The sequence below is a fragment of the Mobula hypostoma genome, chromosome 6 (assembly GCF_963921235.1).
Source record: "Mobula hypostoma chromosome 6, sMobHyp1.1, whole genome shotgun sequence".
Taxonomy (NCBI): domain Eukaryota; kingdom Metazoa; phylum Chordata; class Chondrichthyes; order Myliobatiformes; family Myliobatidae; genus Mobula; species Mobula hypostoma.
The window spans coordinates 117,515,723-117,543,208 of record NC_086102.1 but is presented as its reverse complement, the minus strand read 5'-3'; the positions used below and the strand labels follow the sequence as shown (position 1 = coordinate 117,543,208).

Genomic DNA, 27,486 nt, shown 5'->3' with positions numbered 1-27,486 from the left:
GTCTCTGCTTGAACAGGAAGGCAGTACTCAACTGTGATCAAATGCAGAGACTGCAGCCAGAAGAACCTTTGCTAGTTTAAATTCCGAATATTTGTAAGAAAAACAGGCTGAGGAATTGTTCCCTAATTAGGCTGCTTAAGCTTTAAATAATATTCCTTACCATCATTTAGTAGCCCACCCTTACTTTGATTTTAATGTCATTATGTTAGCAACAATGGACGAGAAAGCACTGTGGTCATTTCCATTCTAAGTTGTAAAAGTGCAAGAATTATTAATAGATCATGATACATTCCCTATGATTAGTCTGTGCATTTGAGACCAAACACCAGCGAAGGAGGCAAAATATGGTGATCCAAGGTAAATTTTCATTTTATTATTCTGCCACTACATTTGGAGAAAAGGATCCAGCATACATTCAGGTGCAAGAATGCAGAATGAAGTCCCCAGTTGAGTGAGCTCTCATTCAATGTTTCAAAGGTCTGTCTGCATTGTTTCATACTGTTATGTGACTCTCCTTTCACTGTTTGACATTGGTATATCATGTCTGGATGAAGAATTTCATATGACAAAGTACACATTGCTGTAGTCCATGAACATCAGGTTTATAGAGACCCATTAAAGGACCACTCATTTGTTCCTTTAGAAAAAGCAGTTAAAGAACAGATTACAATTGAAACAGAAAGTGCTGGAAAATATCAACAGGTCAAGCAGCATCTTTGGAAAGAAAAACAATATTTCAGACCTGCAATACTTCATTAGACAAAAGACGTCTGGTTTGGAGGGCAACAGTGGTGTTGGTTCCATGTTTTTGCAGACATCCCACCCTGCAAAAACTCATTTCAGGGAGGTAGCACCATCGATTTGCAGGAGACTCCCGGAACTTCCAGGAGAGATGGGATGCCTGCAATAGAGTAGCTCCTTAGCAGCTAGCCAGCTAGTTTAAATAATGTTAGCTATGCTAATGAACGAATGACACCTGTTAAATTCACCTCAACATGTCTTTTACAGTCTTAACCCACCATGGGCAATAGAAAAGTCACTGTTGCAAACAGTGCAGCGAGCAACACTGTCATTATTTTTGACCCCTATTAGGCAGGGGTACACTTTAGTGTAGTCTGGGGTGACGTATGTTTTATATTTTTTTTGGAACACTCTGCCACTCTGACTTTTTCTGGAACTCTCTCGCTCTTGCTCTTGCTCTCGCTCTCTCACTCGTGGTCACTCTCACTTGCACTTGCTTTCTTGCTCTCGCGCTCTCTCTCTCTCACTCTCGCGCTCTCTCTTGTGGTCGCTCTCTCTCTCGCGCTTGCTTTCTCGCTCTCTCGCTCTCTCACTGTCTCTCGCGCTCTCTCTTGTGGTCGCTCTCTCTCTCGCGCTTGCTTTCTCGCTCTCTCACTGTCTCTCGCTCTCACTCACGCTGGCTCTCTCACGCTTGCTTTCTTGCTCTTGCGCTCGCTCTCTTGCTCTCTCTCACGCTCGCTCTCAAAAAAATCAATTTCTGGGATATTGCATATAATTTGCATCAGGGAGCCATTATTACTATGTGGAAGATTCCCGGAACTTCCTGGAGAGATGGGATGTCTGCTTTTGATGCCCTTGTCCTTCTGACTGACAGAGGTCATGGTTTAGTAGGTGCTGTCTGGGTGTATTGTAGATGATATAAACTGCTGCCCTGATTGGAGGATGGGGTGAGGTGGGGGGGGGAGGAGAAGAGAGAGGGTACGCATGCTCCATTCATTCCCACCCAGCAGAAGATACCTGTAGCCCTGGAGTAGACAACAGATTTATCTCTATCTGTCCTTCCAGTCTCCCAAATACCCAGGGAAATACCCCACAATCCCAAACAGACACCCAATAGCCCTGCAGCAGCAGGCAAATCCATCCCATAGACACCATCAAAAAGCCAGCATAGCTGCTCAAACCACTAATTCCTTCCAAAAATATCACCTCTGCCTATAGCTCCAACCACACTGGCCAACTCCAGATTACTTGACTCACCTCATACTCACCTGTGAAACTCTGCCATATAATTAGGAAAGTTTAACTTCTTTCAAAAATCATTTAAAAATTAATTGGAAAAATTTTGTAAAGTTGAAAATTTGTAAGTCAACTTGTTTCTATGTATAAGCGTCCATACGCAGGGCTTTTGCAACCTGGAGGGCCTACATGTGAGCAAAGGGTCGAGCTGGGTGACCACAGTCACAATATGGACTGTTTACCATGTGCCACTTGTTCAACAAGTCGCCACATCTTCCCTAACCTACTCTCTAGCAGCTGAGAGAAGTCCTGGCTTTTCTGTCGAGTTTTAAGCCTGGAACCTCCGTGATGTCAGTTACCAGTCAAGAGTTCTGCCACTGAGAGGTAAGGGTGACTTTAGTTTGTAGGATTTATAGTGCAGTTGTGCAATTTATCCGGGTGTTTTTAAAGCTCTTTATTAGCAGAAATAAAGAAGAGAATCATCAGATGAAAAAGGCCTTCAAATCTATCAAGGCAACTGCACTCTGTATAATGAGCTCTTAAACACCAGGTTTTCTGGAATCACCCATACTGAATGGATACTCATAATTAAGACTGACCATTCTGTGTACCAACTCTTCCAGGAGAATGCCATTAAATCAATATGGTACTTTCAAGGATGTGCTTATTTTGTGTACGTCCTCAGTACTCAACAGCAAAATGGTAGAAACAGATTTGATTCCAATGTTTGCTTTGAAAGCCTGTCACTATATTACTTCAGCTCCACAAAATGCCACATACAGTACTACACACAAATCTTAGGCACATTATATATACGATGGGGTGATTGATAAGTTTGTAGCCTAAGGTAGAAGGAGTCAATTTTAGAAAACCTAGCACATTTATTTTTCAATATAGTCCCCTCCTACATTTACACACTTAGTCCAGCGGTCGTGGAGCATACGAATCTTGGACCTCCAGAAAGTGTCCACAGCAGGGGTGATTGATAAGTTCATGACCTAAGGTAGAACGAGATGAGTTATACAGCTCTCGTTACGTGCACTTGCAGTTCAACTCTGAGCAGAAAGTTTGAAGTTAATAACTCAAAGAGTTGACCTGCATGTGCATGTAACGAGAGCTGTATAACTCATCTCCTTCTACCTTAGGCCAAGATCATGTGATCGTGTGTGTGTGTGTGTGTGTGTGTGTGTGTATATATATATATATACACACATATATAGTGGCTAAGATCTTTGCACAGTCCGGCACTTGTCAATGTGGAGTGGACAGCGAGTTTGTAAATCTGGTAGAAGCAAAGGGTGTTGGGAATGGCAAGGATGGAGTGCCACAGGAGGGGTGTGAGGGGTGGCAGAGAAGGAGTGCCAGGGCTGCGGGGTGGTGCAGGAGCAGACACACCCAGCCCTAAGACACCAGGCAAGGTCATTTGATTCCAAACAATTGGTTTATTGATCATTACAAAATGTCTCTCTGATGCTTCCTGCTCTCTCCCCTCTCCCTTATCCTTCTCCCAACCATGATTCCCCTCTCCCTGCCCCCTTCCTACTCTCCGTCCACAACAGAGACCCATATAAGAATCAGGTTTACACCACTCACATATGTCATGAAATTTGCTTTTGTTTTGTGGCAGCAGTACAGTGTAATACATAAAATTACTATAGTACTGTGTAAAAGTCTTAGGCACTGTAGCTATATATATATATATATATATATATATATATATATATATACCTAAGACTCAGTCTATCTAAGGTAACAGGAACATATAATGCTTTTTATTATCCCATAGAGTCCCAAAGCATTTTACAGTAAGCATTTTTAAAAATATAGTCACTGCTGTAATGTAGGAAGCTTTGCAGCCATTTACACACAGCACATTCCCAAACCAACGATTGGATTAATGTTTTATACAGAGGTCAGAATAAAAATATTGACCAGAACACAGAAATCAGATGTTGAGGTTCTCTGCTCAGTCTAAGAAAGACAATAAACCTGAATGTTCTCTGAGAACTGTAATGTTAAAGTGAACAAGATATTAAACAAATGATTCATTTGTCACCCCAAGTAAAGTCTTTGAAAGAACACCCACATGTTCCTCTGATGACCTGGCTAATACTTGACTCTCAATAAATTATTCTCTTCTTTCTTCATCTCATAGTTGCTGTGTACAATTGGCTGTTCTGCCAGCTGCATAGCACTCAGGAGACTTAAGATTAGATCATTATAGGCGTTCCTTTGAGACATTTCAAATAAATACAATGGTAAGTTGGGGAAGGGCATGTATTCCTTTTTTATCCTCCACAGCATTGAGGATATTGTCAATTGATGATGTCTCTAAAAGGTGGCATCAATCATTAAGGATCCCCATCACCCATGACTTGCCCTCTTCTTATTACTAGCATCAGAGAGGAGATACAGAAACCTGAAGAACCACATTCAAAGTTTTAGGAACTTTGGCGGTGGAGCGAAGTGATGATGGTGCTAAACAGTGCCTCATTCGCTTGCATCTTCAGAAACAGCTCTATCTTTATCTTTGATATCTCTTTTTTTTAAATTCCTTTTCAAGGTTCTTTTGAAGACCCTGACCTGGAGTTACACTCTGACTTCGGTTCTTTACAGGAATGGGACCACTCTCAGGGCCTCACGATCAGCCGCTTTTTGATATCCCAAGGAAGCGGCCTAGAAGACTAGCGCGCCTTCAAGGTGCCGGATTATCGTGACTCTGGAGACCGGTGGATTCAAGGCCAGTGCCCCTTACTGAGGCGTCGCGGGAGAACATAGAACATTGGGAGCAGCGGGCCGTGGGCTGCGCGTCCAGAGACCTGAGCCTCGGGGCCGACTCTGTGCGCAGACCTCAAAAAAAATGACGCAACAGAGTCTTAACATCATAAATCAGCGAGTTGTTTGTTATGTCTCCCCTCTCACTATGAAACGGGGACACCTCTTTTCCCTTATTAGGGAGAGAGAGACTCTGTGATATGTCGAATTATCGGGTCATCGAGTAGTCTTTGGTGTAATGCAACTCTGTGTCTTTATTGATGCCTTGCTGCACACTTGAGTGCTTAGTGAGGGGTGCCGATGCTTTTTTGCTGGTGAGGATGAGGAGCTCATTGTCTTGCTGCTGCTTGTGTGTGGGAGGGGAGAGCTGGGGGGGGGGTGCTTTTAAGGCTCTAACATTTAACTGTCATTTATTCTTTGGGGCACTCCTCTGTTAGAAACATAGAAAACCGACACCACAAAGCTGTGCCGAACATGTACTTACTTTAGAAATCACCTAGGGTTACCCATAGTCCTCTATTTTTCTAAGCTCCGTGTACTATCCAAGAGTCTCTTAAAAGACCCTATTGTATCCGCCTCCACCACCGTTGCCAGCAGCCCATTCCACGCACTCACTACTCTCTGCATAAAAGACTTACCCCTGACGTCTCCTCTGTACCTACTTCCAAGCACCTTGAAACGGTGCCCTCTCATTTAGCCATTTCAGCCCTGGGAAAAAGCCTCTGACTATCCACTCAATCAATGCCTCTCACCATCTTATACACCTCTATCAGGTCATCTCTCATTCTCCATTACTCCAAGAAGAAAACGCCAAGTTCACTCAACCTATGCTCATGAGGCATTCTCCCCAATCCAGGCAACATCCTTGTAAATCTCCTTTGCACCCTTTCTATAGTTTCCACATCCTTCCTGTAAGTAAGGTGACCAGAACTGAGCACAATACTCCAAGTGGGATCTGACCAGGGTCCTATATAGCTGCAACATTACCTTCTCGGCTCTTGAACTCAATCCCACGGTTGATGAAGGCCAATACATCGTATGCCTTCTGAACCACACAGTCAATCTGAGCAGCAGCTTTGAGTGTCCTATGGACTCTGACCCCAAGATCCCTCTGATCCTCCATACTGCCAAGAGTTCTACCATTAATACTATATTATGCCATCAGATTTGACCTACCAAAATGAACCACCTCACACTTATCTGGGTTGAACTCTATCTGTCACTTCTCAGCCCAGTTTTGCATTCTCTTGATGTCTCGCTGTAACCCCTGACAGCCCTCCACACTATCCACAACACCCCCAATCTTTGTGTCATCCAGCAAATTTATTAATCCATCCCTCCACTTCCTCATCCAGGTCATTTATAAAAATCACACACAGAAGGGGTCCCAGAACAGATCCCTGAGGCACACCACTGGTCACCAACCTCCATGCAGAATCTGACCTGACTACAACCACACGTTGTCTTCTGTGCGCAAGCCAATTCTGGATGCACAAAGCAAGGTCCCCTTGGATCCCATGTCTCCTTACTTTCTCAATAAGCCTTGGATGGGGTACCTTATCAAATGCCTTGCTAAAATCTATATACACTATATCTACTGCTCTACCTTCATCAATGTGTTTAGTCACATCCTCAAAAAATTCAATCAGGCTTGGAAGGCACAGCCTGCCTTTGACAAAGCCATGTTGACTATTCCTAATGATATTATGCCTCTCCAAATGTTCATAAATTCTGCCTCTCAGGATCTTCTACATCAATTTACCAATCACTGAAGTAAGACTCACTGGTCTATAATTTCCTGAGCTATCTCTACTCCCTTTCTTGAATAAAGGAACAAGATCTGCAACCCTCCAATCCTCTGGAACCTCTCCCGTCCCCATTGATAATGCAAAGATCATTGCCAGAGGGTCAGCAATCTCCTCCCTCGCCTCCCACAGTAGCCTGGAGGATATCTCGTCCAGTCTCGGTGACTGGTCCAACTTGATGCTTTCCAAAAGCTCCAGCACATCCTCTTTCTTAATTTTTATATACTCAAGCTTTTCAGTCCACTGTAAGTCTTCCCTACAATTGCCAAGGTCCTTTTCCGTAGTGAATACTGAATCAAAGTATTCATTAAGTACCTCCTCTACTTCCATACACACTTTTCCACTGTCACACTTGATTGGTCCTATTCTCTCACATCTTATCCTCTTACTTTTCACATACTTTATACTTTATACGTTATTGTCGCCAAACAATTGATACTAGAACGTACAATCATCACAGCAATATTTGGTTCTGCACTTCCCGCTCCCTGGATTACAAATATTAAATATTAAAAATATTTAAAATAGTCAAAATTAGTAAATATTAAAAAATTAAATTACAAATCATAAATAGAAAATAGAAAAATGGATTAAGGTAGTGCAAAAAAAACCAAGAGGCAGGTCCGGATATTTGGAGGGTATGGCCCAGATCCGGGTCAGGATCCGTTCAGCAGTCTTATCACAGTTGGAAAGAAGCTGTTCTCAAATCTGGCCATACGAGTCTTCAAGCTCCTGAGCCTTCTCCCGGAGGGAAGAGGGTTGAAAAGTGTGTTGGTTGGGTGGGTCGTGTCCTTGATTATCCTGGCAGCACTGCTCTGACAGCTTGCAGTATAAAGTGAGTCCAAGGACGGAAGATTTGTTTGTGTGATGTGCTGCGCCGTGTTCACTATCTTCTGTAGCTTCTTTCGGTCCTGGACAGGACAACTTCCATACCAGGTTGTGATGCACCCTAGAAGAATGCTTTCTACGGTGCATCCATAAAAATTAGTGAGGGTTTTAGGGGACAGGCCAAATTTCTTTAGTTTTCTACGGAAGTAAAGGCACTGGTGGGCCTTCTTGGCAGTGAACTCTGCTTGGTTGGACCAAGTCAGGTCATTTGTGATATTGACCTCAAGGAACTTAAAGCTTTTGACCTGTTCTACTCGCGCACCACCGATGTAAATTGGGTCGTGCGGTCCACTACTCCTTCTGAAGTCAACACGGATGCCTTCGTCTTGCTGACGTTGAGGGATAGGTTATTGTCTTCGCACCATGCCACCAGGTTCTTAATTTCCTCTCTGTACTCAAACTCATCATTACCTGAGATATGGCCTACAATTGTGTCATCAGCAAACTTATATATTGAGTTTGATGGAAACTTGGCTACACAATCATGGGTGTACAGTGAGTAACAGCTTGTCCCCTACTTTTACAGCCTGGGTCCTGTCTGTGAGGAAGTTGAAGATCCAGCTGCAGATCTGAGTGCTAAGGCCCGGGTTCCAGAGCTTAGGAATCAGTTTATTTGGAATGATGGTATTAAAGGCAGAGCTGTAGAATGCCTTGTTTTTTGAAGCTTTCATAAGCTTTTCTTTTCTTCTTGATTAGATTTTCAACAACCTTTGTGCACCATGGTTCCTGTACCCTACCATCCTTTCCCTGTCTCATTGGAATGTACCTATGCATAACACCACACAAATATCCCCTGAACATTTCCTACATTTCTGCTGTACATTTCGCTGAGAACATCTGCTCCTAATTTATGCTTCCAAGTTCCTGCCTGATAGCTTCATAATTCCCCTTACTCCAATTAAACATTTTCCTAACTTGTCTGTTCCTATTCCTCTCCAATGCTATGGTAAAGGAGATAGAATTGTGATCACTATCTCCAAAATGCTCTCCCACTGAAAGACCTGACACATTGACCAGGTTCATTTCCCAATACCAGATCAAGTCTAGCCTCTCCTACTGTAGGCTTATCTATATATTGTGTCAGGAAACCTTCCTGAACACACATAACAAACTCCACCCCATCTAAACCCCTTCCTCTAGGGAGATGCCAATCAATATTGGGGAAAATTAAAATCCCCCATCACAACAATCCTGTTATTATTGCACTCTTGCAAAATCTGTCTCCCTATCTACTCCTCCACGTCCCTGTTACTATTGGGTGGTCTATAAAAACCACTCAGTCGAGTTATCGACCCCTTCCTGTTTCTAACTTCAACCCACAGAGACTCAGTAGACAATCCCTCCATCACTTTCTCCTTTTCTGTAGCCGTGACACTATCTCTGATCAGCAGTGCCACGCCCCCACCTCTTTTGCCTCCCTCCCTGTTGTTTCTGATACATCCAAAGCCTGGCACTCTTAGTAGCCAATCCTGCCCCTGAGCCATTCAAATCTCTGTAATGACCACAACATCATAGGTCCAAGTACTGATCCACTCTCAAAGCTCAACCGCTTTGTTCATGATACTCCTTGCATTAAAATAGACACATCTCAAACCATCGGTCTGAGCGTATCCCTTCTCTGTCACCTGCCTATCCTTCCTCTCACACTGCCTACAAGCTTTCCCTATTTGTGAGCCAACCACCTCTTCCTCCATCTTTTCAATTTGGTTCCCACCCACCATCAATTCTAGTTTAAACACTCCCCAATAGTCTTAGCAAACCTCCCTACCCGGATATTGGTCCCTCTCAGATTCAAGTGCAACCCATCCTTATTGTACAGGTCACACCTGCCCAAACGAGGTCCCAATGATCCAGAAATCTGAATCCCTGCCCCTTGCTCCAATCCCTCAGCCATGCATTTTATCCTGCACCTCACCTCTACATACTCACTGTCGCGTGGCACAGGCAGTAATCCCAAGATTACTACCCTTGTGGTCCTGCTTTTCAGCTTCTTTCCTAACGCCCTGTAGTCTGTTTTCAGGATCTCCTCCCTTTTCCCACCTATGTCATTAGTACCAATATGAACCACGACCTCTGGCTGTTCATTTTCCCACTTCAGGATATCATGGACGCGATTGGAAACATCCCGGACCCTGGCACCTGGGAGGCAAACTACCATCCGTGTTTCTTTCCTATGTCCACAGAATCACCTGTCTGACCCCCTAACAATACAGTCCCCTATCACTGCTGCCATCTTCTTCCTTTTCCTACCCTTCTGATCCACAGGGCTAGACTCTACGCTAGTGACACAGCCACTGTTGCTTCTCCCAGGTACTCCTCCAACAATACTCAAACAGGAGTACTTATTGTTAAGAGGGACAGCCACAGGGATAACCTCTAGCATCTGACTCTTCCCCTTCCCTCTCCTGACTGTTATCCACTTACCTGTCTCCCGAGGCCCCAGTGTGACGACTTGCCTACAGCTCCTATCTATCACCTCCTCACTTTCCCTGACCAGACGAAGGTTGTCAAGCTGCACCTTCAGTTCCCTAAGGAGCTGCAGCTCGATGCACCTGGTGCAGATGTGGCCGTCCGGGAGGCTGGCAGTCTCCCAAACATCCCACATCCGACACCCAGTACAGAACACCAGCCTTGCAGACATACTTCCTGTTTCTATTTGTCACAAGTAACTTACCTCGCCTCAACCCGTTATCACCTAATCCCTGTTGAGCTAAAGCCTTCCTACTATGATTCCCTCTACTCCGTTGCCCGCTCTATAAAGCTGTCTCCTTTTTAAATTCTTCCTGCTGGTCTAACTCACTAACGTCCACATGCCCGTGCAGTCGTGCCTCGATCAAACCGCTGTTTTGGATGCTTGCGAAGTAAAGGAATTTTAGGATGCGTATTGTATACATTTCTCTGACATTAAATGTACCTATTGAAACCTATTTACTTCCACCATCAGATTTCTGATTGGATAGTGAGCTCATCCATGAATGCTACCTCACTTTTTTATGCTTTCTTTTTGCACTGCCTATTTAATTTTTATACCTATATTTTAATTGTAATTTATAGTTTTATGTCTTGCACAGTACTACTGCTGCAAAACAACAAATTTCACAACAGCTTCAGTGATATTAAACCTGATTCAAATTCTTATTATCCATTGGGCAGCTTCTGCTGCATAGTAAGGAAACATATTTTATATATGAATGATTTTTTTTGCTTAAGTCTGTGAGGCTGGTTAAATAAGTCAGCTTCACAAATGTTTGCATGAAATCATTTATTTCGTTGAGCCTTGAACTGCAGCTCTACTCTGGATTTCAGAACAAACTGAGGAAGACTTATTTAAATTCTGCTTTTCCTCAGACTTCTAAAAGTGCTCTCTTTCTTTCTAAAGTTGACAATATTCACTCTCTAGAGGAAGCCATGAAATCTAGATTATTCTTCATCTACTCAGATCTCAGAGGCCACATGCTATGAGACTGGTTTGAAATTGGTAACATTTACAAAACTCCACCACCAGGCACTAATTGATATTGCAGACCAATTATTCCTTCTCTTCCATAGTTCTATATATGACAACAATGCGGACCAAGATAACGCTTCTCAGTTCCAGTGGAAACCATTAGCTTTCCTGACCTCAGTGACCTATGACCAATGTTCCCTCTAACTTTTAGTAGTCAGTGTGCACAAGAATCTTACTTTGTGCAAATTTTTTTCCTGTGACAAAAGTATGTGCACACTGAATGCACGCATTGCACAGTTTATGTAGGTTTACAAAATATTTGACATAAAACTGCACAGAATAACAACAAAATTACATACATATTTAAGTCACTCCGTTATTTTTTCTCTCTCCTGTCTTTGGCATTTACGCATTCTTTGTAAACTCTATCTAGACTAATAGAACTTCCATCCAATTGATAGCTTTTGATTCTCATTAACATATCCAAATGACATTCACCTAAACGGTTTCTCAGCTTGTTTTTGAGTTGATTCATTAGGCTAAAACCTCACTCACAGTCTGCACTAGACGCAAGGAAGGTTCCCCTAATGTCCATCAAACTGTGCAAGGTTGTAAAACTGTTCATTTTGAAGTACAAATGCCACCATTTGAGCAAAGTTTGAAATCAGTTTGGATTTAATTTTTTCTTGCACAGAAATTTTGAAATCATTAAACTGTCTAACTATTACAGTATTTTCAGCTAGAAAATCATGATATTTTAGACATAAGGTATTAACTTGTTCATCGCCAAATGTGAAGTCACAACCTACAATTGTGGAGAAATCAAAAGCTGACCATTCTTGTACCTCATCTTAAGGAAACCTTTCTTCTAAATGAACGCAAAGACTATTTATAAAAGTCAACAGCGAACTTGTATGTACTGTGACATTTTCTTCACGTTGTTGGTTTAGCAAAACTTTAACTTCGTCACTCCACGAAACATTGTCTTCCAGATACTGCTTTCTTATCTTGTTAACTTTACCTCGCGCAAAATGAAGTGAATTAATCGGTGTCAGGCCACTCTTTTGCAGAATCTTGCCAGTTCATCAAAGACATCACTGTAAAGCTACTTTGTATGTGATATTTATCAATTTCTTGTGACAGTATTTAGCCACAGGGTCATTTGACTGCTCTTTTTCAATAAAAACTTAGTAAGCTATCTACAGGATTTGAAACAGATCTTTGTAAACTTTACGATATGAACACTGTCCGCCAAAGATGGCTGCTGCTGTGATGCAGCTGTACAAACTGGAAAAGGAAAGGCGAGGTGACGTAAATTAGTGACGTGCATTGTGGTATTTGAAAAACCGACTAATTAGTTAACAGAAACATTTAGCTAAAAGATTATTTTAAATAAGTATAATTATTAATTACTACATTATTTTAGGTAACTAACCTTTTGTGCGCACATTAATTTCCTTTGTGCGCTGGTTGAAAAACGTGTGTGTGCGCGCACACGCGCACAACTTAGAGGGAACATAGCCTATGACCCATGCAAGTCAATATTCTCAAACGTCTACAGATGCATAGTTGAGAGCACTTTAATGTGCTGCATTACTGTGTGGTACGGAAACTGCATTGCTGTGAACAGCAGCACTCTACAATGGGTAGTTAAAACTACCCAATGCATCACCGGCACCAGCAACAACATGAAGGATCCCTGCTCATGGACTGTTTGCCCCACTCTCATCAGGGAAGAGGCTACACAGCATCCACGCCAAGACCAGTAGACTCAAAAATAGTTACTTATCCCAAGTCGTTAGGCTGATCAACACCTCCATCCATTCACCTACTACTACTACTTTATCATTTCCTGTCAGAGTCACCTCATGTACAGATACACTTGTAGCAAATGTCTAAGTAAATAAGTTACTCTTATGTATTTATATTTATTATGCTTTTAATTTCCTTTATGCATATTGTGTTTTTACGCTGAACCCTGAGTAATAATCATTTTGTTTTCCTTTGCACTTGAATACTGAAGAATGACAATAAACTACCTTGAATCTCTGTGATTACGCACTGTAATGCGCAGGTTCTAAAGGCAGTAAAAGTCAGTTGCAATTCAAAGTTCAAAGTACAAAATATATTTTATTATCAAAATATGTATAAATTATACAACCTTGGAGATTCATCTGCTTACAGGCAGCCACAAAACAAGAAACCCAAAAGAACCTAATTTTAAAAATGCAATGCACAGAGAGAGAAAAAAGCAAATCAAATCAAATCATGCAAAAATAAGTCAAGTATCATCATTCAGAGCAAAATGGTATCCATACACCCGAAGCTGGGATCAGCCAGAGTTGGCCCATAGTCTCAGTCTCAGCCCATCATACAGAGGCAAGTCACTGTGAAGCTCGCATACACTAAGCCTGGAGCAGCCAGGGCACAACACAGCCTCAGCGCCGAGGACAGTGGAATAAAACGTTGCAGAACAGAACCAGCTCAACTTTTGCCTCCAGTCCCAACACTTTTACCTTTTCAATCCATCTGGCCTGGCACCAGGTCAACCCTGAACTTGAGCCCTGGCCTCACCTGGCTTCCGACCCATACTCAACCTTTCCAAATCGGCGCAGTGCATAGATGGATCAAACCTCAGCCCCGGTTTAGGTGAGAGGGCTCCAAAACAGCTCCACTTCAGCTTTTCTCCACTCTTCTCACTCCAACTACATCTCTGATTCCAACTCCAACTCCACCTTCTCCTGGAACATGCCTTGACTTGCTCCAGCTCTGTCTTGTACCTGCACGCCTCGAACCTTGGATCAGCCTCACCTTGGCTTGTCTCTTCGTCATTATGGTGACCATTTGCCACATTTTCCATGTAAGAAGTGTTATTCTCGAGTATTTAGTTCAAATGTCTTGCTTTGAAAGCTGCCAGTAAGTTGTCGCTCATGTTCAGAAGCACCATCTTAAATCGGAAGACACCGGTTCATCCGACATCCTCTTCTACCATTTGACCCAACACAGTCCAGACACAATTCTATTCATCTGAACAGTGCTGTCCGTAAACTAAGTGAAGGTAAGTGGTTTGCGATATAAACATCAAAAGTGCTTAGATTTTAAAATAATTTTAAGATGGGGTCTATAGATTTAAAAACTATTTTTAAAGGTCTCAGATATTATAAAAGTACACTTTAGAACGTATTGAAAAGACCTTTGACAGCATTAAAGCAGGGTCTTAAGGTCAGCCATATTAAACCAAATCATGACCAGTGGGCTACTATGTTCTGTGACATTTCTGGCAGCAATGCTTTCAGAGGACTATGAAAAATTAGTTCGTGACCATGTGAGGTTGTGGACAAGCACAATGTAAGTGCCAGGTGATCAAGAACATAAATCCTGACCCATATGAGATGACAGAGTAATTTTCCCATCTGTTATACTCCGATCACAGTACTGTAACTAGATGAATTTTATGTATGTAATTTATATTTCATAACTTGGTTCTTTCACTTCAGCTTATGGGCGAAATCTTATCAGATGAAACTAGTGTGGTTCAAGAGTTCTTTTTGTTGTAACTAGTGTTGATTCTTTTTAAACTAACTTGGTGTACTGCTTGCCTTAGAGGACTATTTAAACAGACTTTTAAATACACAGATTTTGTTTATTCTGTAAGACTGCTTTTCTATAGCTCCTCCCATATTCTACTCACTAGCCAGATTCTAGCACGTTGTTTTCAGTAGAAATTACTGGATGGTGATTTAGTTTTACCATTCCTACAGTCCAAAGAAGTTGCAGACAGAGCAAGATTGAAGTGAATGCACATGAAATAGATTCTTTAACATATTCTGTTGGTAAAAGAAATGTTTTCCCCTCCTTTAAATCGAGTTAGCTAGATGGCTATGGAGGAAAGTACAGTCATCGTGTCATACAGCTTAGAAGCAGGCCCTTCAGCCTAACAAGTCTGCAGTAACGATCTGTTGTGGTAGTTAATAGGGTTTGTCATTAATAGGCTATGTCAATCAGTTAGCTGTTCCCACATGGGAGGAGTTGGCAATTGTGGTCTCTGCACTCTCTCTTAATATCCAACACAATTTGGTGACATAAGTGGTTGTTTGTTGATGAACTCACACTACACACCAAAGAAGATCCCCAACAAGAAAGAATTTACAATAAGACTGTTTTTGTTTGGATATATCTATGAATAATATCCAAAGTCTTATCAACCTGGGCTGTCTATGCTAGTTTGCTAAGTGAGCCGAGACCTGGCCAGGATTGTAAGGCAACATCTTCAGGCTACACCCAAAAGTGGATACATTGTAATAATCTGTGGGCCACCTGCCTGGGGAAGTGCACAGAGACACAGACTCAGCAGAGAAGTCAGTCAATCTCTCAGGAAGAGAGAGAAAGAACAAGACTTTGTAGTCCAAATAAATAAAATACTAAACAAACAGGAAAATGACACAAATACCTGCAGTACCTACCTCTACTTACCTAATAAAGCTCTCCGAGACATTTGATTTTTCTAAACCAGTGGACTTTGAGAGATGGCTCAGGTGCTTTGAGAGATTTAGGGTTGCAAGCAATCTCATAGAACATAGAATAGTACAGCACAGTACAGGCCCTTCGGTCCACAATGTCGTGCCGACCCTCAAACCCTGCCTCCCATATAACCCCCCACCTTAAATTCCTCCATATACCTGTCTAGTAGTCTTTTAAACTTCACAAGTGTATCTGCCTCCACCACTGACTCAGGCAGTGCATTCCACGCACCAACCACTCTCCAAGTAAAAAACCTTCCTCTAATATCCCCCTTGAACATCCCACCCCTTACCTTAAAGCCATGTCGTCTTGTATTGAGCAGTGGTGCCCTGGAGAAGAGGCGCTGGCTATCCACTCTATCTATTCCTCTTAATATCTTGTACAGTTCTATCATGTCTCCTCTCATCCTCCTTCTCTCTAAAGAGTAAAGCCCTAGCTCCCTTAATCTCTGATCATAATCCATACTCTCTAAACCAGGCAGGCCTCTGTACCCTTTCCAATGCTTCCACATCCTTCCTATAGTGAGGCGACCAGAACTGGACACAGTACTCCAAGTATGGCCTAACCAGAGTTTTATAGAGCTGCATCATTACCTCGTGACTCTATCCCTCGACTTATGAAAGCTAGCACCCCATAAGCTTTCTTAACTACCCTATCTACCTGTGAGGCAACTTTCAGGGATCTGTGGACATGTACCCCCAAATCCCTCTTATCCTCCACACTACCAAGTATCCTGCCATTTACTTTGTACTCTGCTTTGGAGTTTGTCCTTCCAAAGCGTACCACCTCACACTTCTCTGGGTTGAACTCCATCTGCCACTTCTGCATTCTATCAATGTCTCTCTGCAATCTTCGATAACCCTCTACACTATCTACAACACCACCAACCTTTGTGTCGTCTGCAAATTTGCCAATCCACCCTTCTACCCCCACATCCAAGTCGTTAATAAAAGTCACGATAAGTAGAGGTCCCAGAACTGATCCTTGTGGGACACCATTAGTCACAACCCTCCAGTCCGAATGTACTCCCTCCACCATGGCCCTCTGCCTTCTACAGGCAAGCCAATTCTGAATCCACCTGGCCAAACTTCCCTGGATCCCATGCCTTCTGACTTTCTGAATAAGCCTACCATGTGGAACCTTGACAACGAGGACATAAAGATCCTAGCCTTCACTCAGATTCTATCTCACTCAGCCTTCAGAGGAACATCAAGTAAGCACACTGATATGGATGACAAAAGAGATGACATTATGAATGGAATAAGACTGACAAATGCGAAATGTGATAAATCAGAGGAAACAAGGTACAGTCAGAAAGACTACAGAAAGAGGTGACAGTAGAGCTCAGCTCAAACAGAGAAGCGAAACAAAAAGCAGGTAAAATGCCCAACTGCAGGAGATGTGACAAGTCTCCAATCCACGTCAAAGAATTCTGTCCAGCAAAAGAAGTGAAGTGCCACCAATGCAGTAGAGTGGGCCATTATAAAAGCCAGTGCCACTCAAAAACATTTCTTCAAGAGGTCAAAGAAGACCATGATTCAGACGAAGAGAGAACTTTCCTTGGGGCTCTAGGTTCAAATAGACAATGCTGGTGTACCACAGTTCAGTTTCAAAATGAAGTAGTGACGTTTAAAATGGTCATAGAAATCCCTGAATGTCTGTTCACAAAGTTGGTGAACAAAACAGGCATTACGCTAAACCCAACATAGAAAGTACTCATGGGGCCAGGGAAACATATGCTCAGTGTGAAAGGAATGTTTTCTACTTCCATCTGTAAACATGAGAAAGAGTTAAAAGTGGATGCCAATGCTACTCAGAATCTCTTCTCAACACTACTGGTATGACATGCCATCGAGAAGCTGAACCTCATTGCAAGGTTGGATTCATTGAACAATGTTCAATGGCAGGAAAAGTACCAGTGTTGTTCACAGGCCTGGGGGTACTGAAAGAAGAGTACCTTACCCATCTGAGGCCAGGAGCGACACCAAGTCAAAGTTGAACTTGAGAGAACGGAGGCGCTTGACATCACAAGTACAGTAAAAATGGACCTACTGACTGGTGTGCAAGCACTGTTCCTGTTCCCAAGCCAGATGGCACAGTGAGAATCTATGTTGATCTAACAAATTGAATAATGCAGTGACGTGGGAGAATTTTATTCTGCCCTCTGTTGAGTACACATTGGGTATGCTGGGTGGAGCAAAGTTCTTCACCAAACTAGATGAAAAGTCAAGATTCTAGTAGATTCATTTAGTCCCTGAGTCATAAAAGCTCACAACCTTTATCACACCATATGGATGCAATGCCTTCAGGAAAATCCCTTTTGACATCTCATCAACCCTGAACTCTTTCAGAAGAAAAACTTGAATGACTTACCTCCACGTCTGCAAAGATTCAGAATGAGGCTTATGTGATACTGTTATGACATTGAACATGTCCCCAGCGAATCTTTCACAACACCTGACACTCTGTTGAGGATGGCATGCAAAAGAGAGTGGACAGAAGCTGACTCTGCCCTCATGGAAGATAACCACATCTACTTAGCTCAGGTACGTGAAAGCTTTCCTGTATCACATAGTAAACTGGATGAAATTCACACTGAGTTGAAAGAGGACCAAATCTGCAGCAAGTTATTGCAATACTGTGAGCATGGATACAAAGGAGCTAATGAACTCAGACCTTACTGGCTTGAAAGAGACACACTCACAATTATTGATGGTTTGCTCCTAAACAACTCCAGACTCACTATTCCTGCTTCTATGCACGTGAAAATAATCAATCAAATCCACCAAGGACATCAAGGCATCAAAAAAATGTCACCCAAGAAAAAGACGATCCGTGTGGTGGCCTGGTCTGAGCACACAGCTGGGAGATTATGTAAAGCAATGTGAAGCAAGCAGAAAACTGCACAAACATCATACTGAACCTCTCTGTCCCACATTTCCAGACTTTCCATGGCAAACTGCAGGCACAGACATTTTTGAGCTGAAGAGAGACAAGCATCTTCTCACTGTGGATTACTACTCACAGAATGATGAGATGTCCAAGCTGTCCTCTACATCCTTAGCAGCAACTATACAGCACCTGAAAACTGTATTCGCATGCCATGGAATACCAGAGACACTTGTGTCAGACAGCGGTCCACAACTCAGCTGCTCAGAAATTACATCCCTTGCTGTTCTGCCATCATCCCTGCCAGTGTTCTTTTCCAATCAATTTTGGCCAACTCTTTTCTCAAGCCTCTGTAATTCCCTTTATTCTACTGTAATACTGATTCTTCTGACTTTAGCTTCGGCTTCTCAAAATTCAGGGTGAATTCGATCATATTATGATCAATTGCCCCTAACGGTTCTTTTACCTTAAGCTCTCTAATAAATTCTGGTTCATTGCACAACACCCAATCCAGAATAGCTGATCCTCTAGTGGGCTCAACCACGAGCTGCTCTAAAAAGCCATCTCATAGGCATTCTAGAAATCCCCCCTCCTGTAATCCAGCTCCATTCTGATTTTCCCAATGTACCTGCATATTGAAGATCCCATAACTATTGTAACATTGTCCTTTTGGCATGCATTTTCTATCTCTCATTGTAATTTGTAGGCCACATCCTTACTAATGTTTGGGGGTCTGTTTATGTTTATTTGAGGAGCACAAGTTGCATGTAATGGGTGAAGTGAGCTGAATTGCTCAATTTCGGTGACTAATTTCAATGCAGTTCTATAAACAAGAAGTACACACTTACTGTTCCTTTTTTTCAAGAAGGGGCAATGTTGTGGTTGTTAATAGGGTTATTCCTATGTAAATCACTTAACCACTCCCACAAGGGAGGATTTCCACATACTGAACAAGCAGCATTATCAAGAAAGTTCAGTTGAATATTCTGCAAGCTGCTGCTGTGCTAGTGTGTGCTCTGCACCCTCCCTCACAACAAAGCACAACACCATCAAACACCCAGTTAAACTAATCCGACATCAATCCCATTTTATTCTGTCCATCAACTTCCCTGACCTGGAGTTACATGCTGACTTTGGTTCTTTGCAGGAATGGAACCCGTTCTCGGGGTTTCAGGACCAGCCGATGTTCAGCACACCAAGGGTTAGGCCTGAGAGGCGGCCTAGTGTTCAGAAGCCTAAGATCTCGGGGCTCTGAAGACAGGCAGATCAAGGGTCGGTGTCACAGAAGGAGACTCGTGTGTCACTGAGGAGGCCAGAAAATCTTTCGCTATGTGTCCAAAGACCCGAGGTCTTTGTGGTCTTTGGGAACAGAGCTTGTAAAAAAAAAAGTGAAAGAAACGGACTTTTAACATCATAAACCTGCGGGTTGTTGTTATGTCTCCCACTAGCTGTGAAAATGGGGGACACCTCCCTCTCCCTTATTAGGGAGAGAGAGAACCTGTGGGTTGCTGAATGTCAGATGAATTGCAATAGTCTTTGGAGTAACTGCAAGGTCTGTGTCTTTGCTATCACTTAGCTCATGCTTGTGCTCGGTAGCGGGTGACATCTTATTTTGCCGGTGGGGGGACGGGGGATTGTTGCTCGCCGCCGCTTACGGCGGTGGGAAGAGCTGGGGGGATACTGCGGGGTTCTCATGTTGAACTGTCGTTCATTCTCTGGGGCACTTTCTGTTTTCCTCGATGTTTTGCGGGAAAAAAGCATTTCAGGACGTATATCGTATACATTTCTCTGACATTAAATTGAATCTTTGAACCTTTGAGTCTACCACTCACCTAGCCTAGGGTCAATTAAAATACCAATGCACAGTCTTTGGAACTTGGATAAAACCAGAGCACCCAGAGGAAACTCACATGGCACAGGGAAAATGAGCAAACTCCACATTTGGCACTAGAGGTCAACACTGAAGCTATGAGACAGCAGCTCCACCAGCTGCATCAAAGTGATACTCCAATTACATAAAATTTAAAATGAAGGTTACTTTCTAGCAGGAATCCATGGATAGAAGTTGGGATTAGATGAACTCTGATGACTTTTCTTCTACCTTAATGCAGCTTACTGACAATAAAAGCTGGTCTTCTGCAGATACCCAGTGTTAGCATCAAACATAGCAAAAACCACCTCAAATGTGTTTTTTACCATTACAGTTTAAGATTGTAAATTTATTTTTTAAAAATCTGGGTATCAAGAGCTTGTGTCAGGAAAAGCAACTATCAAACTGTGTGGTGCCACAGTAGCATAGCGGCTAGCGAGGCACTAATACAGCTAGAGGACTTGGAGTTCGGAGTTCAATTCCGGTGTCTTCTATAAGCAAGTTTGTATGTTCCTTCCCTTATGCGTATGGCTGCCCTCCCACTGACGAAACACGTAATGGTTAGCATGTTAATTCGTCATTGTAAATTGTCCTGTGCTCAGATTAGATCAGTGGGTTACTAGGCATTGCGGCTCAGAGGGCTGTATCTCTAAATGAACTTTAAAAAAATAGAAGTAAATTGATTCCATGGTATTCTTCAGAGAAGGCTACCTACAATCACCCAGTTTCCTCTATATGTAAAATAAATACTGTGGTAAAATGTTAAGAGGTTGGGCATTCTTTCACAAGCAACTTATCTATACACACACCAAACAACCTCTTGTATCTGCAAAGCACAAGCTCGGAGATGAATGTTACTGCATTTGCCAAGTGTAGTGGATTTCTATTGACAGTCAAGGACTAAAACTTGGTGGACTGTTTGCCTTAGCGGACTATTTGAACAGAGTATTGAGTGCACAAAATTTGTTTACTCTGTAGGAGACTGTTTTCTTACACTCCTCCCTATATTCAACTCACATGGAGCAAGCCATATCATTCTGCAGCAAAAGTCACAATTGTCCTAGAATCTGGGCAGAGTCTTATAACCACCTAACTAGATTACTAGAAACAAAAATAAAGGGTCAATCTAGTGCAGATGCATATACTCAACCTCCAAAAGAGACTGGGAACTTGAGGAGCAGGTGTGTAGAGAAATTACTCATAGCTGTCAAGAGTAATAGGATTACATTAATGGGAGATTTTAATTTACCCAGTATTGACTGGATGACCCAGAATGTAAAGGACCTCGACAAGAATTAGTGAAATATGTCCAGGAAGGTTTCCTGAGTCAATACATAAAGGGCCCACTCAGGCAGGTGCCATATTGGACATACTCTTAGGGAGTGAGGCAGGACAAATAAATGAAGTAGCAGTCAGGGAGCACTTTGACACTAGTTTCTATTATTTTTTAAATAGTGATGGAAAAGGATACAACAGGCTCGGGTCCTAAACTACAGCAGGGCCGGTGTTAGGGAAATTAAGTAGGATCCAGATGGAGTGAGCCTGTTTGAAGAGTCAGAAACAAATGGCAAATTGAAGGCTTTTAAAGTGTGATATCGAGAGTCCAGGAGCAGCATGTTCCTATTAGGGTAAAGGGTAAACCTGGCAGATTTAGGGAATCTTGACTGAGGAAAGATATTGAAACTCTGGTCAAGAAATTGAAGAACCATACATTATAAAAAGATTAAAAATACTTTAGAGAGAAATCAGGGAGACAGAGGATAAGAAATGGATCTGGCAGGTAAGGTTAAGAAAAATCCCAAGAGGTTCTGTAGCTATACTAAGAGTAAAGGAGTGGTGAGGGAGACAGTAGGTCCCTTTAGAGATCATCAGGGCTGCCAAGATCTTGAGCCACAGGTGATGGGTGGGAATTTTAATGAATATATCTCCTCAGTGTTTACTGAGGATAAATTCATGTTGCTCAAGAGATAAGGGAAACAAGTAGTGATATTTTGAAAGACATTCATATTACTAGGGAGGAAGTATGTATAAATCCCCTGGGCCTCACCGAAGGCATCACTGGACTTTGTGGGAGGCTAAAAAGGATATCATGGAGGCCTTTGCAGAGAGATTAGCTTCACATTTACCACAGGTGAAGTTTCCAAAGACGGGTGTGTGGCTAATATTGTCCTGTTGTTCAAGGGGGACAAGACAGGGAACTACAGGCCAGTCATCTGGCATCAATGGTGGTGAAGAGGGACAGGGTCTACTAGCATTTAGATAGAGAGTCTGGTTAGGAGTCAAAATGGCTTTATGCATAAGTCATGCTTGGTAAACCTTTTAGTTTTATGAAGAAATAACCAAAAAGGTTGACTTTCAGGATTTCAGGAAGGTCTCACAAAGTAGTCTGGACAGGAAGGTTAGGCCCCATGGAATCCAGCAAGAGCTAGTTCAGTGGATTCAAACTTAGTCTGAAGGAAGAAAGCAGAGGGTCGTGACTGAAGATAATTTCTTAGAATGGAGGTTGATGACTAGTGGTGTCACACAGGGTTTGGTGTTGGGACCCTTGTTACTTGTTATTTATATAATGATATGGATGTGAATTCACAATGTTTTATCACTATGTTTGCAGATGACACGGAATTAGAAGGTACTGTTTATAATGAAGGTGGTTATCATAGTTTACAAGAGAAGTGGGCTAAGGAGTGGCAAATTAATTTCAATAGATAAATGTAAGGTGATATACTTTGTAAAGTCACCCCAGCATAGGATCTATACTATGAATGGTAGGGCATTAGGGAGAGTAATGGAACAGAGGGACTTCGGACCACAAGTGCATAGTTCATTTTAAGCACATCAGAAGTAGACAGGATAGTAGAAAAAGCAATTAGTACACCGTCTTTCATCTTACAGGGCACTGAGTATAGAAGTTGGGACATTATATTACAGTTGTATAAATCATTAGTGAGGCTGTACTTACAGTACTGTGCACAGTTTTGGTCACCCTGTGATTAAACTGGAAAGTGTGCAGAAAAGATTTATGATGATGTTACCAGCACTAGAGAGCCTGAGTTATTGGGAGTGGTTGGCCAGGCCAAAGGACCTGTAGCCATGCTGATTTCCACTAAGACTTTATAATTCTATAACTTATTCAGGACAAAACAGCCTGCTTTATTACTACCAACCTAAGTATTTATTACTCCATCACCAGTGCACTGTGGCTACGATGTGTTCCATCTACTCAATTCGCAATGCATTTACTCACAAAGCTCCTCTAACATCTAAACCAGTAACTTTAAAGCAAGTTAGAAAGCATATGAGAACACCACAGTTTTGTCCCTTTTCAAGGCTTACAATATTCAAGAACACAAATTTTGCAGATGCTAGAAATCCAGAGTAACACACATACTCTTTATTCTGCTGAGTCCCACCAGCATTGTGTGTGCTACAATATTCAGGCTTGGAATTCCTTTCTTTATCTTTCTCTGATCTAGTGTGTAGAACTTGCTACCCAACAACACAGTGGAAGTACTTTCCTCCAGCCTGAAAAAGATCAATTTATTCTGACTCTGTTTTCTTAGTTATAACTAATCTTCAATCACCTCCCCTAATACCATATTCTCTCCTTGGCCTTTTACGTGGCACATTGTCAAATGCCTTCAATATGAAAGAACACGGAACTTGGAAGAAGATAGTTACTCTAGGCAATGCAGGAAAGAAACTCACAGGAAATGCCATGATGTTATAGAGCAGTGATCCCTCAACGAATGAAAGAGAGCACAATAGTAAATGGTAACTGATTGGTGCCTTAGTGGCAATTAGATTGAAGATACTTCAACAAGAAGAGTGAAAGAGCATGAAAAAGAAACAGATAACATTAGCCAGTGCTTTAAAGAAGCAGGGTGAGAGTAACAAAGACTGGACCACACTTGTAAGGGGCTAGAAGTGCTTTAGAAGAAATGCTTCAAGAGGTTGTACATTATTGAAAATTTTAAAAGGGTGTCATAACAATGCTGGATACAACATCTTCCTGAATTAAGGGAAATAATTTTGGTCAGTAGTTAGTTTAGTGTAGATTTAGGTCACAGAACATACACTCAGTGGCCATTTCATTAGGTACAATTGTATAGCTGTTTAATGCAAATATCTAATCAGCCAATCATGTTGCAGCAACTCAATGTATAAATGTATGCAGACATGGTCAAGAGGTTCAGTTGTTGTTCAGGCCAAGCATCAAAATGGGGAAGAAATCTGAAGACCTAAGTGACTTTGACCATGGAATGATTGTTGGTGCCAGACGAGATGGTTTGAAACTGCTGATCTCCTGGGATTTTCATGTACCACAGTCTCTAGAGTTTACAGAGAATGGTGTGAAAATGAAATACCGTCCACTGAGTGGCAGTTCTGTGGGCAAAACTGCCTTGCTACTGAGAGAGCTCAGAGGAGAATGGTCAGAATGGTTCAAGCTGACAAGAAGCTGGCATTAACTCAAAATCACACGTTACAACAGTGGTGTGTAAAAGAGCATCTCTGAACACACAACACATCAGACCCTGAAGCGGATGGGCCACAGCAGCAGAAGACCAAAAACATACAGAAATACAGGCAAAGATTATGTCATTCATCCTATCAGCGCCATCATCTCCACTGAGCACAGACACGACGGCTGAAATATTTTTTCTTTGTTTTGGATAGTAGTTGCCATCTGCTTATAGGGTCTCTGTACTTGTCATGAAGGTGCCATGATCAATCAGTGTTTCTTTTGAGAGATCTATGAAAATTATGAAGGTTTGTTGGAATGGTTGTGGAGAAATTATTTCATAAGTAGGTGAGGTCAGAACACGTGAGCTAAATAAAGGATGTAGAACTTGCTGACATATGAACTGACAGCAGCAGATAGAACTGATTAATTTATAAGGTGAAATGAAGTCTGGATGAGGGAGACCTATGCAGAGGTCTTGTATAGACAATATGTGCTCTGTGTAACTAACATTCCATTTGGAGCACAATTAGATTTACTTAACATATCAAAGTATCAGATTTTTAACCAATTTCTTAATATACTGAAGAATGCTCTTTCTAACCTCAAACTGTTCCCTTACTAGTACAAAGTCCAAGTCAGAGTTGAGTTTATTGTCAAACGGACAAGTACATGTATGCACTGCACAGGTGTACGGAAAAATTTACTTGCAGCAGCATTATAAAAGCAACACTCACAAGAAAAATAAACATAAATTAAACTATAATATGCCAGAAACAAATTTTATCCCAGCATAAGATCAGTACCTACCTGTACAATATTCAAGTGTCACAAAGTAACACGGATGCATACAAGTACTGTCCTCCAGTACTATACACCTCAAAACACTATCTAGTATTGGTAAATGGAGAATTTATAATTATAATACTCAATGTTTCTCACAATTTGAAAGATGAGCCATGTATGTAAAGAAATATACTATGTAATACTGAGTTTTTTTTTTCTAATTAAATGTAGTGGTGGCTATCAGACCTGCTGTGCTTTATAGAAAACATGGTTCCTTAACAGCATCTCCACTATCAGAATTTATCCAGGACCAAAATTTCTACTGAATCTCACAACACGGTTTAATAAGACATTTGCAAATGAAAGCAAAATATCAGTTCTTGCTATCCATGTTGAGCATTTTGATGTTTGCTGCTGGTTAATCTTTAATGTCTGAGTATTTCCAATTATCGAGCAAAACCTATTACCTGCCCACGGGTTCCTGTCATAATGCTGAACAATGGGGAACATCGTAGCACACATGTTTTATGGTGCAATATTTTCAGCAGTATCAGTAAATCTCAGGTAACTGAGGAGTTTGATTATTTTTAACATACAAAAATTGCTGGAGGAACACAGCATGTCAGGCAGTTTCAATGGAGGGGAATAAACAGTCCACGATTCAGGTCAAGACCCTTCATCAAGACTGGAAAAGGAAGGGGAAGAAGCCAGAATAAGAAGGTGAGAGGCAAAGGGAAGGAGTACAAGTTGGCAGGTGATAACTGAAACCAGGTGAGGGCAAAAGTAGATGTGTGGGGAAAGGGCAATGAAGTGAGAAGCTGGGAGTTAATAGGTGGAATGGTAAAGAGCTGAAAAAGAAGGAATAGGATAGGAGAGGACGGTAGACCATGGGAGATAGTGGAGGAGGAAGGGTATCAGAGGGAGGCAGGTGAGGAAAATAGAAGGGGTAAGGGGGAGCAAGATGGGGAATGAAAAAGGGGGGTGGGGGAGAGGAGAAATTACAAAAGTTAGAGTAATTGCTGTTTGTACCATCTGGTTGGAGACTACCTAGACGAAATATGAGGTGTTGCTCCTCCAATTGGAGATTGGCCTCATCGTGGCAGTAGAGAAGGCCAAGGAGTGACAGATCACAATGGGAATGGGCAGTGGAAGTAAACTGGTAGGCCACCAGGAAATCCTCTCTGTTGCAGAAGGACTGAAGGTGCTGGACAAAGCAGTCTCCCAACCTACGTCGGATCTCAGTGATGTAGAGGAAGTTGCACTGGGAACCCCAAATACAGTAGATGACCCTGACAGACTTACAGGTGGAGAGCTGCCTCACCTGGAAGGACTGTTTTAACTGGTTAGTTTTAAATGTCCCATAGCTCCAGCCAAGTGACTTACATTGGGATAGTATTCCATCACCAGCATGTACTCGGTTCTGTTGTCACTGGATATCCTTTCCTCAGCCACAATGAAGCGGGCTATGTTTTCATGCTCCATCAGTGGGAGCCTGTATATGTCTCTCTCATTGATATAATTCTGACGGTTTGAAGCACTGAAGATTTTCACAGCTACTGGACGTTCATCCAAAGATCCTTTATATACTGCACCGTATCTACCTCGGCCAATTACCTGAAAATGAAATGATGTATTTATTTCTAAGTTCAAAGTAAATTTATTATTAAAGTACATACATGTCATTACATACTATGCAAAGATTCATTTTCTTGCAGGCACTTACAGTAGAACAGAAAAATACATTAGAATCAATGAAAAACTACTCCAAAGACTGATAACCAATGTGCAAAAGGCAAGCTATACAAATACAAAATAAAGCAAATAAATAAATAGATAGATAAATAAGACTGAGAACATGAGTTGCAGATTCCTTGAAAGTGAGCCCATAGGTTGTTGAACTAGTTCAGTGCTGAGGTGAGTGAAGTTGCCCACATTAGTTCAGGAGAATGATGGTTGGAGGGTAATAACTATTCCTGAATCTGATGGTATGGGAACTAAGGTTCTTGTACCTCCTTCCCAAAGGCAGCAGTGAGAAGAGAGCATGGCCTGGATGGTGGGGCCCTTGAGG

General features: G+C 42.0%; 1 protein-coding gene across 1 annotated transcript in view; it reads right to left on the bottom strand.

Annotated features, from left to right (window-relative positions):
* The window catches only part of bmpr2b (bone morphogenetic protein receptor, type II b (serine/threonine kinase)), a 298,656-nt gene that overhangs the window by 27,908 nt on the left and 243,262 nt on the right, over positions 1–27,486 (bottom strand). Inside the window, exon 6 of the mRNA XM_063051556.1 lies at positions 26,802–27,032. Within this exon, the coding sequence (XP_062907626.1) occupies positions 26,802–27,032 (231 nt within the window). The remainder of the gene's footprint in view (positions 1–26,801; positions 27,033–27,486) is intronic.